A 16,688-nucleotide genomic window follows, 5' to 3' on the forward strand; every position below is an offset into this window, starting at 1 on the left:
GTGAGTGTGTGAGTCAGGTATGGTAACATCCACACCATGAAATACTACACTGCTGATAAATAAACCTCTATAAATTGACAGGAAAAGACCTCCAAGACATATTAAGTGAAAAAAAAGCAAGTCACAAATTCATTCATAAAATGTGACTTCTTATTTATTTAAGTACACACATATGTTCATAGTATTGGTAATTGCCGGTTCCTAAATAAAGCAATTACTACATGCTGAGCCCTATTAGGCACTGTTCTAAGTGCTTTACATGTATTAACTCATTTAATCCTCACGACACAACTATATGGTAGGTATAAATTCCCATTTTATAGACAAGAAAACTGAGGCACAGAAGTTAAGTATCTTGCCCAAGGTCATATAACTAGTAAGGAGCAGAGCCAGGATTCAAACCCAGGCCCTGTGGCTCCAGAGTCTGTGCTCCTACCCACCATGCCACGTTGGCAATTCTTGAAAGTAAGCACAACAGAAAAGCACTGAATTCATATACACTAAGCTAGAGAAAGTCAAGGGAGTCAAGGGACTCCTAGATATTTTATCTAAAAGTAATCATATAACATGTGATCCTTTGTGACTGGCTTCCTTCAATTAGCATGTTTTTAAGGTTGATCCATGTTGTAACATGAATCAGTATTTCATTACTTCTTATGGCTGAATAATATTCCATTGTATGGATATATTATGACATGTTCATCGTGAACAAATGTGAGTGGACTTTGGGGTTGTTTCTTCTTTTTTTTTTTTTAACTTTTATTGGAGTATAGTTGATTTACAATGTTGTGTTAGTTTCAGGTGTACAGCAAAGTGAATCAGTTATACATATATGTATATCCACTCGTTTTAGATTCTTTTCCCATGTAGCCCATTACAGAGTATTGAGTAGAGTTCCCTATGCTAGACAGTAGGTCCTTATTAGTGGGTGGTTTCTTCTTTTTGTCTATTGTGCATAATGCTGCTATGAACATTTGTTTACAAGTTTTTATGTGGATTTACACTTTACTTTCTCTTGGAAAGAAATACCTAGGATTGGAATTGCTGGGTGAGAATATTTGCGTTTTAAAAGGGGATTCATCTGGAGTCATTGATGCTTACTCCAAAGGAATGAATGAATTCTAAAATGGTGGAAGCCCTGGCTCTGTGACACCTGGGTGGGGAAGAAACTCCTGGGCAGAGGAACCATTCAAGTTTGGTGACTGCCTGTTCCTTCCACTCATGAGACCTGCCTCAAGCTCAGCCCATAAATTCCTCCTCACTCCACTCCATCTCCCCCATTCATTGCCAAGTTCTCACCTTCAGGAGCACTACAGCTGATGTCTCCAAGCCTGCCAGGAATTTGGGGAATCCTGGGCTCTGTGGGAGGATCTGGGTGAGGAGGCTTACCCAGTCACCAGGCTTTGGGCGCCAAAGTTTGCCCATATTTCTCTCGGGTGGGAATAGTGGGGCGGTGTGTGCACGCAGATGGTTTTGGTTCCACACACGCGTGCTCAGAGCAGGTGGGACAGGTTTCCTCGCTTGCTGGTAATTGTGGTATGTGCCTCTTTGGGTCATGATGCAGAGTCTTGTGAAACACCTTTGTCTCCTAGGGGTGGGGATGTTTAGTTGAGGGAACAGGTATGCGCCAGGGAGGCTGTTGGCCCAGATTTAAGCCTAGCCAGCAGGGGCAGGAAGAGGAGAAGAAAATACAGGGGAAAGAAGAGGAAATGGTCTTCTAGGGCCTGGAGGCAAAGAAGCAAAAATCACAAAGCAAGGTAATCAGAGACTAGAGAGGGGAGAGGGTGCTGGGGACCTGGGAATTCCAGGCTGGCTGGGCACTAGGTGGGTTTCGTGAAGGGAGATTGGCTGAGCAAAAGGGTGTCTTTCTCAGAGTGGAGAGTTCAGGAGACCACCTCCCTCTATGTACACACTCTCACTTCCAGGCCCTGGTGTTTCCCTGTGCTAGGGATCCAGGGAATGAGAAAGGCTGCCCCATTTAGGGTGCCACCCTAAATCCCTTTTTCTCATTTCACCTCCCAGTCATCCTGGTCAGCCCTCTGCATAGAGCTTGTCCAGCCCATGCCTCTGGGCGGGTAGCCAGATAAAAAGCAAATACCTGTTCTGTTGGCTAATCTGGGGAGGAGCAGGACTGATTCTTTGTGCCATCCCCAACAAAGCACCATCTCTGACCTAGAGAGCCCTGCAAAAGGCAGGACCAAGGGTACCTGAGATCTGTGAGCTGAGTGCGTTAGCAGTCTCAGCCAGGAGAGGGTCATCCCCCAACCACTGCATCCGGCCTCTTTGACTTTATTGGGGCTTTCCTCATCCTGACCTCTTGGGAACCATTGTTTCAAGGTGCTGGCTATTCCCATTTCTCAGAAGGGGAAAATTGAGGTGGCTGCTGCTGTAGCAGCTTGAGAGACCATGTACATTCCCGGTGGGAACAGGGAACAGGGTTGAGGGACAAAATGGTGGAAGAGTGGGTTATATAGGGAGAGGATAAATTAAGGATGCTGGTTTGCAGCTCAGGGGCAATCTTCCACTTCCCTTACTTCCTTCTCGGAGTCCCTTGATCCTCACCTGCCATCCAGTCCTCATGGCCCTCATAGCAGCCTGGGGAGTGGGAGCTGGGGAAACGTATTTTCCCATAGATCTTTCCCCTATTCACATGAGCCAGTGATGTGAGAACCTCCGGGGCCTCCCTGATATATCTCCGTATCGCTCCTCCTCAGCGTCTTGATCTCTAAGCCCTCAGCTCTGTGTTGACCCCCTCCCCACTCTGAGGAGTGAGTCACAGCTGCAGATTTGTTTGAACAGAGTGGAGAGGCTGCCTATAATTTGGAGTTGGCTGGGCTTCTCCCCAGGAATGTTTATGAGGTTAGAGACTGCTTACCTTGTGATTAGCTCTGCTCCTTTTTCCTTAGAGAAGATGGCTCCCCTTCCTATCTTGCCGTTCAGAGAGCACCCAGTGGGGACCACCCTGCTAGACATCTTGGGGTATTCCTAAAGCTCCCTGGAGCCTGCTCGCAGCCTCGGGGTCACTCCAGCCCCAGAAAACGACCAACGGCACCAAGCAGAGAGGGGCCTGGGTTTTCCTTCTCGGCTATGGTTTGGGGTCGTGGGGTGAAGTCTGTGGCCTTACAGACCGGATCCTCTGGTCCTAGAGGATGAGGTGCCAGAGAGAACCCTAGATTTAGTCACAGGCTTCTTTTAGACAGTTTGTCTCACCTACTCTCCTCCCTTGCGGTCTTTCCAGAGCTCCTTGGGAAAGTTAATGCTGCCTTACTTTTGTGAAGTGATTTATGGTTTGCAAAGCACTTTCACACTGTTCCTACACATCTACCTACCCTGCCTAAAGTGTAGGCAAGGTAGGTATTATTACCCCCATTTTGTAGATGGAAAATTGCCCGGAGAAATAAAATGATTTGCTCAAGGATTAGTAGGGGTCGGACTCAGATCCCACCTCTAAGTTTAGTACTTTTTCTTTCCTTCTCTTTATTTTATATATTTTATTATAGGAATGTCACACAAATACATTTTTGTCTCTTTCTCATAGAGAAAGAGACTGATGGGATTGGGGGGGTGTTGGAAGAAAACAGGGAGTGACTGCTAATGGGTCAGGATTTCTTTATGGGGTGATGAAAGTATTCTAAAATCAGTTGTGCTGATGACTATACAACTGTGAATATACTAAAAACCAATGAACTGTATACTTTAAATGGGTGATATGTACAGTATGTGAATTATATCTCAATAAAGCTGTTATAAAAAGAAAATGAGGCCTATAGTAAGCGTTCAGTAAATTACAGCTTTAGTTTAAAAAAAAAAGAGTCGGGCTCAGGAAAGACTTGGTCTCAGGAAAGACTTGGTCTGTAACTAAGGCAGCTTCTGAGGTCCTAAAGGAATGACACCTATTCCAGGGTAAAGACAAAGGTTCAGACTGCAACTGATATAAAATTTCAAATCCACTCAGGCATTGAGAGAACCTCTCTGGCCTAGACTGACCAACATAAAAAAATGTAGAGAGGACTGGTGGTGGGTGGGGGAGGGGAGAGCAAATATTCTAAGGAAGGGTAACACTGATAGGATACTTAAAGGGAATCACTTTATCAGAGTCCAGTGCATCATGGGATACCAGCTGCCTTGGCCATGATTTCTGAAAAAGGAGGAGGAGGAAAGGAGCCCAGAGTGGGATGCTAAAATATGAACCCTGACTATATCACTCTAAGACAGTCCTGGCTGAGTTGGGACTAGCGAAGGTTACGCAGGTCTTCACTCTGTGTCTACCTATAGGTTCCTTCTAATCCTCAAGACCCTCCACTGGTAGAGGAAAGGGGAAAGGAACATGTAAGAGCAAACATCAACATAATGAGAAGGAGCAAACCTTGACCAGACCACAGAGTTCCCAGACTCTTTCTCCATCCCTTGACCGGGGGAAGATAAAACACTAGCCAGTAAGTAACAGAAAATAACAACTAACATCTGAGCACCTACCGTGTGCCAGGCATTGTGCTTAATGGTTCATATGCATTCTTCACAACAACCTTATGAGAAGGGTGCAATTATTATCCCCATTTTAAGGAGGAGGAAACTGAGACAAGAGATAAAGTAATTTACCAAAGTGATCTTGGGCAAAGCAAACGCTGAAGCCCTGACTCTAGTCCACTGGGTCAGATTCCCAGAACTAGGCTCTTAACCACAATGTTATTAATAGAATCATAGTTTAGTCAAAAATTGTGATATACCAAAAATGGGCAGAAGACCTAAACAGACATTTCTCCGAAGCAGACATACAGATTACCAACAAACACATGAAAAGATGCTCAACATCACTAATCATTAGAGAAATGCAAATCAAAACCACAATGAGGTATCACCTCACACTGGTCAGAATGGCCATCATCAAAAAATTTATAAACGATAAATGCTGGAGACGGTATGGAGAAAAGGGAACCCTCCTGCACTGTGGGTGGGAATGTAAATTGCTACAGCCACTATGGAGAACAGTATGGAGGTTCCTTAAAAAACTAAAAACAGAGCTACCATATGACCCAGCCAATCACACTACTGGGCATATGCCCTGAGAAAACCGTCATTCAAAAAGATACATGTACCCCAATGTTCATTGCAGCACTATTTACAATAGCCAGGACATGGAAGCAACCTAAATGTCCATTGACAGATGAATGGATAAAGAAGATGTGGCATATATAGAATGGAATATTACTCAGCCATAAAACTGAGTTATTTGTAATGAGGTGGATGGACCTAGAGTCCATACAGAGTGAAGTAAGTCAGAAAGAGAAAAACAAATACCGCATGCTAACGCACATATATGAAATCTAAAATAACGGTACTGATGAACCTAGTGGCAGGGAAGTAATAAAGATGCAGACATAGAGAACAGACTTAAGGACACAGGGGGAAAGGGGAAGCTGGGATGAAGTGAGAGAATAGCATTGACATATATACACTACCAAATGTTAAATAGATAGCTAGTGGGAAGCCGCCGCATAGCACAGGGAGATCAGCTCGGTGCTTTGTGACCAACTAGAGGGGTGGGATAGGGAGAGTGGGAGGGAGACTCAAGAGGGAGGAGATATGGGGATATATGTATATGTATAGCTGATTCACTTTGTTATAAAGCAGAAACTAACACACCATTGTAAAGCAATTATACTCCAATAATGATATAAAAAAAGCTGTGGGGCTTCCCTGGTGGCGCAGTGGTTGAGAGTCTGCCTGCCGATGCAGGGGACACGGGTTCATGCGCCGGTCCGGGAAGACCCCACATGCTGCGGAGCGGCTGGGCCCGTGAGCCATGGCCGCTGAGCCTGCGCGTCCAGAGCCTGTGGTCTGCAACGGGAGAGGCCACAACAGTGAGAGGCCCACATACCGCAAAAAAAAAAAAATTGTGATATAATTTCTTTGGGAAGATGAGAGAAGGAAAAGGGAGCATGTAAGGAGTGGGAGTATAAACCTTCCTATAATTCCTACAATAGGAAGTCAATGATGTCTAAAACTGATAAATCATAAGCATACTATTTAGAAACATGGCAGTAAACACTAGAAAGAGCTAAAAGAGTTAAAAGTGGTAACTTCCATGGGGCAGGCCTTGGGTAGGGAACTGCTTACAATTTTCTTTTAAAGGCCTTTTGATATTAATAGATCTTTTTAAAATCATACACATGTATTCCTTTGATAAAAAATGATTAAAAAGGAAAAAGAAAGAAAATCAGAGATCATGCCAATCAAAGTCTACTGTTGCTCTTGCCACAGTTTCCATCCTCCTCCACTGATAACAGCACTTGGGTTTGGCTTTGGAGAATCTCCCACCTTCACTGGGCAATCCGGTGGGCCTGTCAATCAAGGAACCCCAACATGCCCTGGCCAAGGGGGAGAAGGGGCCAGTGACACCCTCTTGGAATCTTGAGCAGAATGGCAAAAAGACCTAAAACAGCTGGAAACACTTCACCCAGAAGCAGAAGCCCTCCATTAGTACCTTCCACTTACCCAGGCCCCAGGACTCCCTTGGTTCGGACTTTTTAAGCTCTCCCTTAAATCCTCTGTGTTGCCCATTTCCGTCTAATAAATTCCTCTGTTGCTTAAGTTAGCTGGAGCCACTCTCTATTGCTTATAATAAGGGAACTTAAATGGGAATGTCTAAAAAAAATGAGTTTGAGGTTTATCTGTGCTTTTATTTGCCAGTGTAACTCACTACAGTGGTTTGCAAACTTTTTTGACCTAAAAAATACATTTTACATCACAATCAAATAAACACACACACACACATATATATAATATGTATACACAGACATAACTGAAACAAAAGTTTTGCCAAAATGTCTACCCTAACACTCTGAGAGTGTTAATTCTATTTCTTTTTTTTAAGACTTTATTGTTTTTAGAGCAGTTTTAGGTTTACAACAAAATTAGCAGAAAGGTACAGAAATTTCTCATATACATCCCCACACACATGCATAGCCATTATCAATATCATTCACCAGAATGGTACTTTTTAACCAAAGATGAACATACATTGATACATTGTAATTACCCAACATCCACAGATCACCTTAGGGTTCACTCTAACGAAGTGAATGGTGCTGCACGTTCTATGGGTTTGGACAAAGGTATAATGACATATATCCATCGTTATAATATCATACAAAGCATTTTCACTGCCCTAAAAAACTTCTGTATTCTGTATATTCATCTCCCCTCTCCCCCCAGACTCCTGGCATCCATTGATCTCATTACTGTCGCCATAGTTTTACCTTTTCCAGAATGGCATATAGCTGGAATCTCTTTCTTCCTTTTTGAAAAGAGAGTTCAAAGCCTTTATGCCTATAAGACCACTCATGGCCCACCCATGCATGGACTAGACAGGATCTAAAAGGCAAACTCGGGGCTTCCCTGGTGGCGCAGTGGTTGGGAATCTGCCTGCCAATGCAGGGGACACGGGTTCGAGCCCTGGTCTGGGAGGATCCCCCATGCTGCGGAGCAGCTGGGCCCGTGCGCCACAACTGCTGAGCCTGCGCTCTATAGCCCACGCACCTAGAGCCTGTGGTCCAAGATGAGAGAGGCCACCACAATGAGGGGCCTGTGCGTGGCAATGAAGAGTAGCCCCCGCTCATCATAACTAAAAGGAAAGCCCACGCGCAGCAACGAGGACCCAACGCAGCCAAAAATAAAAAATTAAATAAAATTTTTAAAAAAGGCAAACTCTTCTAATACTGCAACTTTTCGTCTAATATTGAGCCCTTCCCACTGGTCCTGCCCAGTAGAGGTACAGGGGGACACCTGTAGGGTATTTATTTATAGGAAGGCCACAAGTTTTGAGCCCCTTGTTACAATGATTCCTGTTGGGTGTGTTGTAAACAGAGGAACCATTTCTTCCGGCTTCCTGCTCTGAGCACATCTATTTCTTTTTTAACGCTGGTTCTGACCCACTAAGTTGATCTCAGTGATTATGCGATTACGATCAGCAGTTTGAAAAAAAAAACACTGGCTCCCTGTACCTGCCACATCTACCTCCAACAATAAAAGCAACCCAGAGAATGCATTAGCCATATTTCCATGTCCATGTGCAGTGCACTGAGGCATATGGCCTGGCTGGTGGAGAAATACCAACACAGTCCAAGGGTCCTGACATTCACTAGGACACACCAGACAGTTAAACTGTCTACGCTGCAGACACCAGAAGAAACATCTGTTCGTTTATTTATTCACTCACTCACTTTACACATGCACTGAGCACTCCTTCAATGGTGTGAATATACAAGAGGTTCCTGGAGACTGTCCAGAGCCATAAATTCTATCTGCAGGATGGCTCAGAGGAGAGGAATCCAGGAAAAAGCTTGTCTCCTGACTGATAAGATTGTTTACAACCTCCTCCCCTTCCTTAAGAGCTCAGGAATGTCTCTTAACACCAGATCTCAGCAATAGTTATGTCATTCCCACCTTTGAAGTCAAATAACTCTCAAGCCCAGCCTAGAAAGAAAGAATAAAAGGGAATTTCTGTCTCCCCCTCATTCTAGAGGTCTCTGATAAGCTTCAAACTAATCTATGGCTGGAGATTGTCTGAATTCCTTGCTATTTTTCAATCCACTATTTTCCCCCGCCAGACAAGCAGCAAAACATCAAGGGATGGAAGAGAGTGTCAATTCATTCTCAACACTGCCAATGCCTTAGACTTAAGACTTTTCTGGATCTCTTTTCTACAGCAAGCAAAAAGAAGTGCAAACACCCCTCTCCTTTATTTTCCTCATACCCCGTTCCCTGCCTCAACCATCCCAAAACAGTGAGCAAGCTCATGGAGTAGGACTTGGGGCTGACACGATAGAGGATGGATTTTTTCTATCTACTGAAGATGAGGCATGGAGGTACTGGGGTTGGGCAGTAGCAAGACCTGAATTGTAATGTGGTGGAAACTCTCACAGCCTGGGCAGAAACAGAGAGGGGACTGTGAACAGAATTAAGTGATCATGTATATCCTAAACTTGAAATGAGAAACTAGTCAACAAATATTCTTTGAAGAGCCATAATTCAGGTGCACATGGGTTAGCTCTATCTCAAGGGCATGCTGAGAGGAAGAGGGGAAGGGAATCAGAATCGGAGTGGAGTGGGGGAAAGGGAGGCATACAAACGCCCCATCACCTTGTCTCTCATTTCACTCCCCCCCACAATAGCTTAGAAATTGATGAAATAATACACACCCATTCTGGGTTAAGTTCCCCAGCAGACCTAGAAACACTCAGCCACAAGTTACCCTCCTCTGCCTCTGGAGAGGAAGAATCATACAGTCTGCTGGGGTGGGGAGGAGACCAGGTACTGGGAGCCAAGGCAGTGAGGGGAGCTGGGCAGATCGGTTAGCACTGGAGCAGACGGGTGAGCACTCCTCTTTCCCCCACTCTCACTCCGTCCAGAAGCTCTCGCGTAAGTCACTTCCCTCCCCTTCTCAGCCCAGGTTCTGGCATCCCCTCCATCCACTTGCCCCGGGCTTGAAGGCTGGAGACGGAAGCAAAACCAACAACACGTCTCAGGAAGCTATCGGTTGGCCGACGGGGGGAGGGGAGCAGGAGACCCTCCATGGGGGGAAAGAGGAGAAATCCTCTTTCAGCAGAGAGGTGACCCCCAAGCAGACAGCCCTATCCCCACCTAGCGAAAGGTAAGAGTCCCTGGCCAATCTCAACGTACCTGGAGTTCTACCGCCCCCACCCTCCAGTCCAAGCCCTAGGATTTCACTCTCTACCCTTTGTCTTGCTACTGCTCACCCAAAGCCCCATGAAGTTCTTTGAAGGGCCCCTGAGGTCACCAGGACCCACAGAAAAGCCTAATCCCCCTCGTTGGGAACCAAAGTTCAAAAGAGCACAGGGATCCCGTCCCTGGAGCTCATTCTCCTACGACGCAATCTAGCAGCGCACAGGACGCCCGAGCAGCGCGCACCTGGAGATCCGCGCTCAGTTCGGGCAGGAGCCGCAGTGTCCTCCCAAAGGGCAGGGACGCCCCTTGTCCTTGAGCCTCAAAACAGTCTTCATCCCGCAACTCCCCAGGATTCCACCTCCCGCCGAGAAGCGGCAGAAAAAGAGAAGCGCCGCGAGGAGCTGACCGCACAGAGCGCTGCACCAGGTGATGTCAGCGAACTCCTCGCTGGGCACTGGAAGGGCGGAATTAGAAACCGAGAATACCGCGCGAGGGGAGGCGGTGCGGACGCTTTTTCTTACCGCGGTTTGCCCCTCCGGTTGCACATCCACCAGTGTACACCAGCTATGCGTCCCGTTCATCTTCTGCTGGGGTCGCAGCTGGGACCCCAACCCTGGGCCCTGCGGTCCGACTTCTCCCAGACTGGCGCGCGCCGAACCTTTCCTTGTATAGGCACGTCACGGGCGGAGGCACGATAGGACACGCCCCTAGGACGCCGTTCGCCAACAAGCGAGCAAAGGGATGCAGTGGGCGTGGCCTAGACGTTTCAGGGCACGCCCATCTGCGCTCTCTCAGATTTACCTAAAGGTGGGGCTTAGGAGCTGCTTTTCTGCTTAACTGAAGTTTTGCCTAGCGTTATGTATGGTTGTACCTTAAACATTAGTCTTGCCCTCTCCTTTCAACTCCAAGACCAGTATTGGTAAGACAGAATCACCCTGCCTGCCCCTAGAGGATGAGGAGTTCGAAAAAAGCTTCCATACATTCTCCTCTCCTTATACATAGGCCAGCCTGTAGGCTTTGTGGAGCTGAGCAAACATTTCCTCCACTGTACAGGCTCCCAAGACCAGCTCACTCAGACTGGCCTAAGCCAGTCTGGCAGGTGCCCTTCCCTGGCAGGAAGCCCAGGCCAAAGGCAAAGCTAGCTTGGCTCTGGGTGGGGCTTGTTTTGCAGACGCTATTATACCAAAGCTGCCCTAATATGGATGGGAGAGGTGGGACACATTGCCTTAAAAGGAATTTGCGTTCTTGAGAAGGGATGAACCTCAACTTCTCCAGTGGCATTTGCTCTCTAAGCCCAGGTTAGCATCTTAAGGGCCTAGAATAGAGGATGGCCAAGCAGGACCTTGGAGCCTCTTCCAGCCCAACTGCTCTCAGCAGGTGGCTTCTCCACTGGGCTATGGTCCACATGGACACAAGACAAGAAGAGGTCTGACCCACTCTTGAGTGGGCAGAACCCCTAAATCTGGCAATAGGCTCTGGTGAACAGCTAGCTCTCTTCAAGGCAACACAAGGGCAGGGATGACAGAAACTTCCCCACCTCTCATGGAGGGACTGGGTCCCATGCCTGGTAAGAATGGATGGGTATCTTTGCGCCTGGGAGGTGCATGCTTGGGCTATCCCTATGCCCCAAAGGAATAAAACCCATTTCTGGTCTGTCTCCTTTAACCCTCAGAGAAGGCATTTACTGGCCTTGCTATTCCCAAAAGTTTCCTCAGGAAAGAATGGAGCTGCTATAAACACTTCTCGGTTCCCTAAGTTCCATCTGATCTGTTGTAAAAGGCCTTTAAAAGTGAGGTGAAGAAAACCCCAGCTTCAGCCTCTAAGCTGTACAGTAAAATGGTTTCTTCATAAAATTTAGACCTCCAAATAAGTCAGGAAAAAGAATGAGAAGACAAGTCAAGGATTTCAGTATAGATATATAATTTTAATATTTAATTTAAAATAAATTCAATGCTGGATTGGATTGGGAGAGAATATATGATTTGCAGAATAAAGGAAATTTTTTTTAATCATGAAATTACAAGTCATTGGTGAGAACAGGCTTCTCCCTCCTCTAGGCTTCTTACAGAGTCTGCTTAGAAAATAAGAGAGGTGAATCATCTCCCTTACCTCCTCCCACCAGAACGTGGCTCTCCCCAAATCCCAAAGGAGGAATAAGTCCACCATTGCCTCTTCCCATTTCTACCAAGAGTCAGCCTCTAGCCCCTCTGTATCAGGTCCAAGCTCCTGAGATAATGAGGGTCCCTCGGTTCCCTACTGAGTTTGGGCACATCTGATCAGAGAAACCACAAGTTAAGGCCCCGGAGACCAAAACCTTTGCTTTTCAAACTTGCGTAGACAGTGGTCAGGGTTCCCAGGTGCAACCATCTTATAAGCACATCCATAGTCACGGAGGGAGAGGAGGAAGGATGGAAACCCTGAGCAGAAGCAGCCCCACCACCTTATCATGGCCCTCCCAAAGTCCCTCTCACAGGGCCTCATAGGCAGGGAAGCCGGTAGGTCTCTCGACCAGTCATTGGGGCAGCAGGGAAGGCAGAAGGCCCCGGTTGGGGAAAGGGTGGTCCTTGGAGAGGTATGAATGTGCAGGTAATAAAAGGCAAGAAGAGCATCCTTATCTCCTCACCCCAGCTAAGGCACTGAGAAGAAAGAAGGAACATAGAAACGGTAAAGATAGGAAGAGAAAGAGAAAGGGTCCCTTGGATCCTGGCCTGGGGAAGACAAAAAATACAGGAATGGAGACAGGTGGGGACTACCACATGGGCCCCATGACTGTGCAAAGAAGAGCCTCTGAGAAGTGGGTAGAGCCACGCCAGCATGTCCATTACCCATAATGTTCCCCTTACAGTGCTCCAGAATGGGAAGGAAATGAGTTGCAGGAGTCAAGGGGGCAGAATCACATAGGGTATTTCCCTGAGCCTGGGGTTAAGGGCTAAAGAAATAAAGCTTTATATACATGGCAATTTCTATCCCTTCCTATCCTGCTCAATCCCTCTCAGCCTATATGCTCACCAACCTACTGCTGTGAGGGAGCAGAAGAGGGGGTCGGCACTTAAGGAGGGGGCTCTGTTGGCTTAAAATGCCCACTCCTCCAGAGGAAAGGGAAAGTCTGTCTACCGGCTTAGCGCTGATGCCTTTTTTATCACCTTCACTCACACCCCTCCCTGTCTTAGGTCTGAATAACTGGGTCCCCCACAGGGATGAGGAATCTGAGGCTGGGCAGAGCAGAGCAGGACTGGCCAGGATAGGCCTCAAGTGTGGTTCATGGGCCCTTGTGGACCATGAGCTAACAGGAGCTAGTCTGCAGGTTGCTCTCCGTAAGCAGTGAGGCGATGGAGGAAGGATCGTAGACGCTGTCAAATTCCTCATCTGAGCTCAGCCCTTCATGTTGGAGAGTTGACTCAGCAGCTGAGCGGGAAGCTTTGCGCCTGAGTCAAAGAGAAATACTGGTCAGGGAAGGAGACAGAAAGATTTAAACAGCCTCCCTTTTCATGCTAAGGAAACTCACAGTTCTCCTAAGGCCTAAAGCCATTCACAAGATTCCCCCACTAATTAGAGATATGGGGAGATGGGGTACAGGATGGGGGCTGAGATACTAAAAGACAGTCACACTGGCTTTCACCCAGGAATGAGTGCCTGCGAAGTCCCTTCTTAGAGATCCTCCTCCCCATCCAGTTCAGGAGAGCCCATTCCCTTATTGCTCTGCTATCCCGATGGAACAGGGGTCAGAAGAGGAGCCCGTACCAGGAGTCCTTCTCCAGGACTTTGATCCGGGCCTGGAGCTGTTCATTGACCTCATGCTGTTCCTCCAGCTCACGCTGGGCCTTCTTCCTCAGGCCATCCAGTCGCTCAATTTCCTCTTCGGCTTCATCCACCTGCCGCTTCAGAGCCTTCACCCTCAGGCTTAGCTACGCAGGATACCAAGTCCCCACATTAGAAAAGGAGCTGCTGCTACCGTGGCCTGGGATCCTCCCCTGCAGCAATCTTGACAAGGTATATACAGTTGCCCCTAGGAAAATGTTGAGACCATGGGCCAGTACCCTAACCTCTTAGGTTTGTCCTGGGGATTAAATAAGTTAATACATCACTTAGAAAGAGAGCCTAGCACATCATAAGTACTCGATACCCATGCTTACTATGACTGCTCTAATCTAGTCCTTTCACTCTAGTCTCTCTGACCTTATAGAAGGAAAGTCTAAGTTTAGAAGACCTATGAGATGGGACCTCTCTTGGCCTTCAAGCAAATGCATAGTATATACTTGCCATATGGTTGCCTGGCCCTAGCTGCCATCCTTACCTGGTCTTTCTGGTCATTCACATGCTGTCGTTCATCATCAATCTGGATGGACAGCTCTTTAACTCTCCGCTCCAGTTTTCGGTTGGTGGACTGCAGAACTGTCTTCTCCCTAAGAGGGTGGGGTAGGGGGATGTCTATGGCTGTTGTCATTTCTAAAGAAACTCCTACTTGGCCCCATACTGCCTCCAAGAACTCCAAGGGCTCAGCCACGAGCCCAACCATTAGACTGAGGAGGATCCAGGGCAGATGCAAAGAACCAGGTAGATAGAGGTCATTCACATTTCAGAATTTCTGCAACTCTCTCTTCTCCCCATCAAGAGAAGAGGTCTCCCAAAAGATCAAGCCAGGTTGGCCATGTCTGAAGCAGAAGATGTAGGGACACCAGAGGAGAAAAGCCCAGAGGGAGAGAGAGAGGATGGGCTCATGTCACCTCTCTTCAGCCTGCAGCCGCTCCTGCAACTCCCGATTCTGGGACTCAAGCTGAGAGAGGCTGGCGCTGGGCTTCTGGAAGCCTTCTGAGCTGGCCAGCCGGCTCTTCAAGTCCTTGTTCTGAGAGGGACAGGAAGCCTCCTTGGTTAGCACTCAACCTGCGATTGCTTCCATGGTCATTTTACCCACCTCCTGAGGCCTATCCCCAAGACCCCCCCCCCCCACCTCACCTGTCTCTCCAAGGAGATTTTGTCACACTCCAGGTCCTGCCGAGCAGCCCTCTCCTGCATGAGCTCTGTCCTCAGCTGGTCCACCTAGTGGGGATGGGCCAGAGGAACCAGACTTAGGGAGGACTGATGATGAACCAGCAAGTTGAACCAAGTGGAGCAGAGTAGCTGGAGGGTGCTCTCTGAATCCCCCAAATTCCCAGGCAACTAAGAAATCACAGCCTACTCAGATGGATGGGGCCCCAGAATTTAAACAGGGCCTCCTCAGTCTCACCAGGGACTAACGTCCCTTCTGAATGCAAGCAGCCCAGACTCAGATCCACAGCCCAGGCCACCAGGATTCCTTCCTCCATTCAAACTCCCGGCTTCTTTCCACCTGAGGAAACCCGCCAACCCCTCCCGAAAGCAGACGAGACCCTGCAGTAGAGCCGGCCACGCACCGATTCTGCAGCCAGAACTCCGTATGTGAAAGATGGGAAGGTAGGGTTGTTTCTGAAAGGGCCAAGAGGTTCTGTCATCGGGGTAGACACGGATAAGGCATAAGGAAGGGGTTACCTGGTCCCGACCACGATTCATCCGTTCCGTCAGCAGCTCCACAGTGCTCCTCTCCTCATCTAACTCCACCTCCAGCCGTGAGACTTTTTCCTGTGGCAGAGGGCCAACAGGTTAATTCTGCCCCAAATGCTGGACACCAGAACGCCAAACTCTGCCCAGGAGCCTCTCAGACACCAGCCTCCACAGGTTCTTCTCTCTCCCACATCCCAGAACCTATTGGTCCCTGCCCCTGCCCAGAGCCACCACGGAGCTAGCGCCCTCTGCTGCCCAAGTGAGGCATCAAGGGAAAAGGGTGGGCCCGCTCTGACCTTGGCGCCTTGGCAGGATGACAAACCCCAGAATCTATTTCTCACTGGTGCAGCCCTATTTCCCAAATGGGAAAATAGAGAGAAACCCAAGTGCCCAGGCCAAGGCTGAGATAAAGAGAGTCAGAAACTGAAGCATCAGGGTACAGATTGGGGAAGCAAATTCAAGTCAGGCAGTACCATGTAGAGGCTAAGACAAGACTGCCTGGATTTAAAAATCAGATCGACTGCTTCCTAGCAAAGGGGCCACGGACAAGTTGCTTGGCCTCTCTGTGTCTCAGTTGTCCTCATCTATAAAATGGGGAAAACAAGCCTACTCATGCCATAAGGTTACTCTCAGGATTAAATAATTCTTAAGTACCTGGCACACAGCACAATATGTAAGTGTTTGCTTGCTGCTGCTGCTGCTCTTATTACTGTTGTTGTTGTTATTGCCAAATATAGCAAACTGAAGACCACTGTTGACTCTAAAGGGGAGAAGCCACTGCTCAGCTCCAGCCAACTGTTGCCATGTGGACAATTCAAGACTCAAAGCCCAGTGTTATTATATTTTCCAAATGTATGAGAAAAGCCAGAAATCCAAAATTTTATGTGACATCTATAAATTTCTAAACAGTGGCAATTAATTCAAAGTTGTTTACAACACTGCAGTCAAACAAAACCCATCAGCTGTCGGCTGCCAGTTTCCTATCCCAGAGGCTGGAGTGTCCTGGCTCTTTTCCCCACATTAGTCCCACCTGTGCCAGGATCCGGACACCCTCACCTTCCCCATCCCACCCACCACCCGTCACCCCCTCACTGTCCTCACCTCAAGGCCCTTGAGCTGACGGCTCCTGTCATCCTGGGAGCGTTTTTTGTTCTCTGCCTCTTGCTCCAGCCCCTGCAGTCGCTGGACCAGCAGCTCTTTGTCCAGCCGGGCAGAGTCCCGCTCAGCCTGGGATGCCTGCAGGCCCTGCCGCAGCCTCTGAGTCTGGTCAGAAGAGAAAAATGCAGCAGCTCAGATAAGGTAAGATGGGGGTTGAAGGGTGGAAGCAGTCCACCCCGTGGGGGAAAATTCTTCAACTCTGACATTCTTTAGAATTGCCAGAGCACGGTGATGATAAAAAGACTTGACTTTTAGCCCATATTCTCTATCGTCTTAAAATTCTCTACGCAAGTTTAAATCACGTGAGGAGCTTCTAGACTACTGAT

General features: G+C 47.8%; 2 protein-coding genes and 1 pseudogene across 8 annotated transcripts in view; all 3 read right to left on the reverse strand.

Annotated features, from left to right (window-relative positions):
- Positions 1 to 10,358, reverse strand: part of TUFT1 (tuftelin 1) — a 43,812-nt gene extending 33,454 nt beyond the window's left edge. For all 4 annotated transcript variants that reach the window (XM_030846362.3, XM_070044406.1, XM_070044408.1 and 1 more), the window contains exon 1: positions 10,209 to 10,358. In XM_030846362.3, coding sequence (XP_030702222.1) covers positions 10,209 to 10,268 — 60 coding nt within the window. In that variant the 5' untranslated portion in view covers positions 10,269 to 10,358. The remainder of the gene's footprint in view (positions 1 to 10,208) is intronic.
- LOC115847045 (small nucleolar RNA SNORA11) lies at positions 7,784 to 7,906 on the reverse strand (annotated as a pseudogene).
- Positions 10,359 to 11,596: 1,238 nt separating the features above from the next.
- CGN (cingulin) overlaps positions 11,597 to 16,688 on the reverse strand; it is a 51,238-nt gene continuing 46,146 nt past the window's right edge. For all 4 annotated transcript variants that reach the window (XM_060299406.2, XM_060299397.2, XM_060299412.2 and 1 more), the window contains 7 exons: positions 16,306 to 16,467; positions 15,193 to 15,282; positions 14,641 to 14,724; positions 14,412 to 14,530; positions 13,982 to 14,090; positions 13,429 to 13,592; positions 11,597 to 13,112 (listed from right to left, as the gene is read on the reverse strand). In XM_060299406.2, the coding sequence (XP_060155389.1) occupies positions 12,971 to 13,112; positions 13,429 to 13,592; positions 13,982 to 14,090; positions 14,412 to 14,530; positions 14,641 to 14,724; positions 15,193 to 15,282; positions 16,306 to 16,467 (870 nt within the window). In that variant the 3' untranslated portion in view covers positions 11,597 to 12,970. The remainder of the gene's footprint in view (positions 13,113 to 13,428; positions 13,593 to 13,981; positions 14,091 to 14,411; positions 14,531 to 14,640; positions 14,725 to 15,192; positions 15,283 to 16,305; positions 16,468 to 16,688) is intronic.

This window comes from Globicephala melas, chromosome 1 (assembly GCF_963455315.2).
Source record: "Globicephala melas chromosome 1, mGloMel1.2, whole genome shotgun sequence".
NCBI classification, from domain to species: Eukaryota; Metazoa; Chordata; class Mammalia; order Artiodactyla; family Delphinidae; genus Globicephala; species Globicephala melas.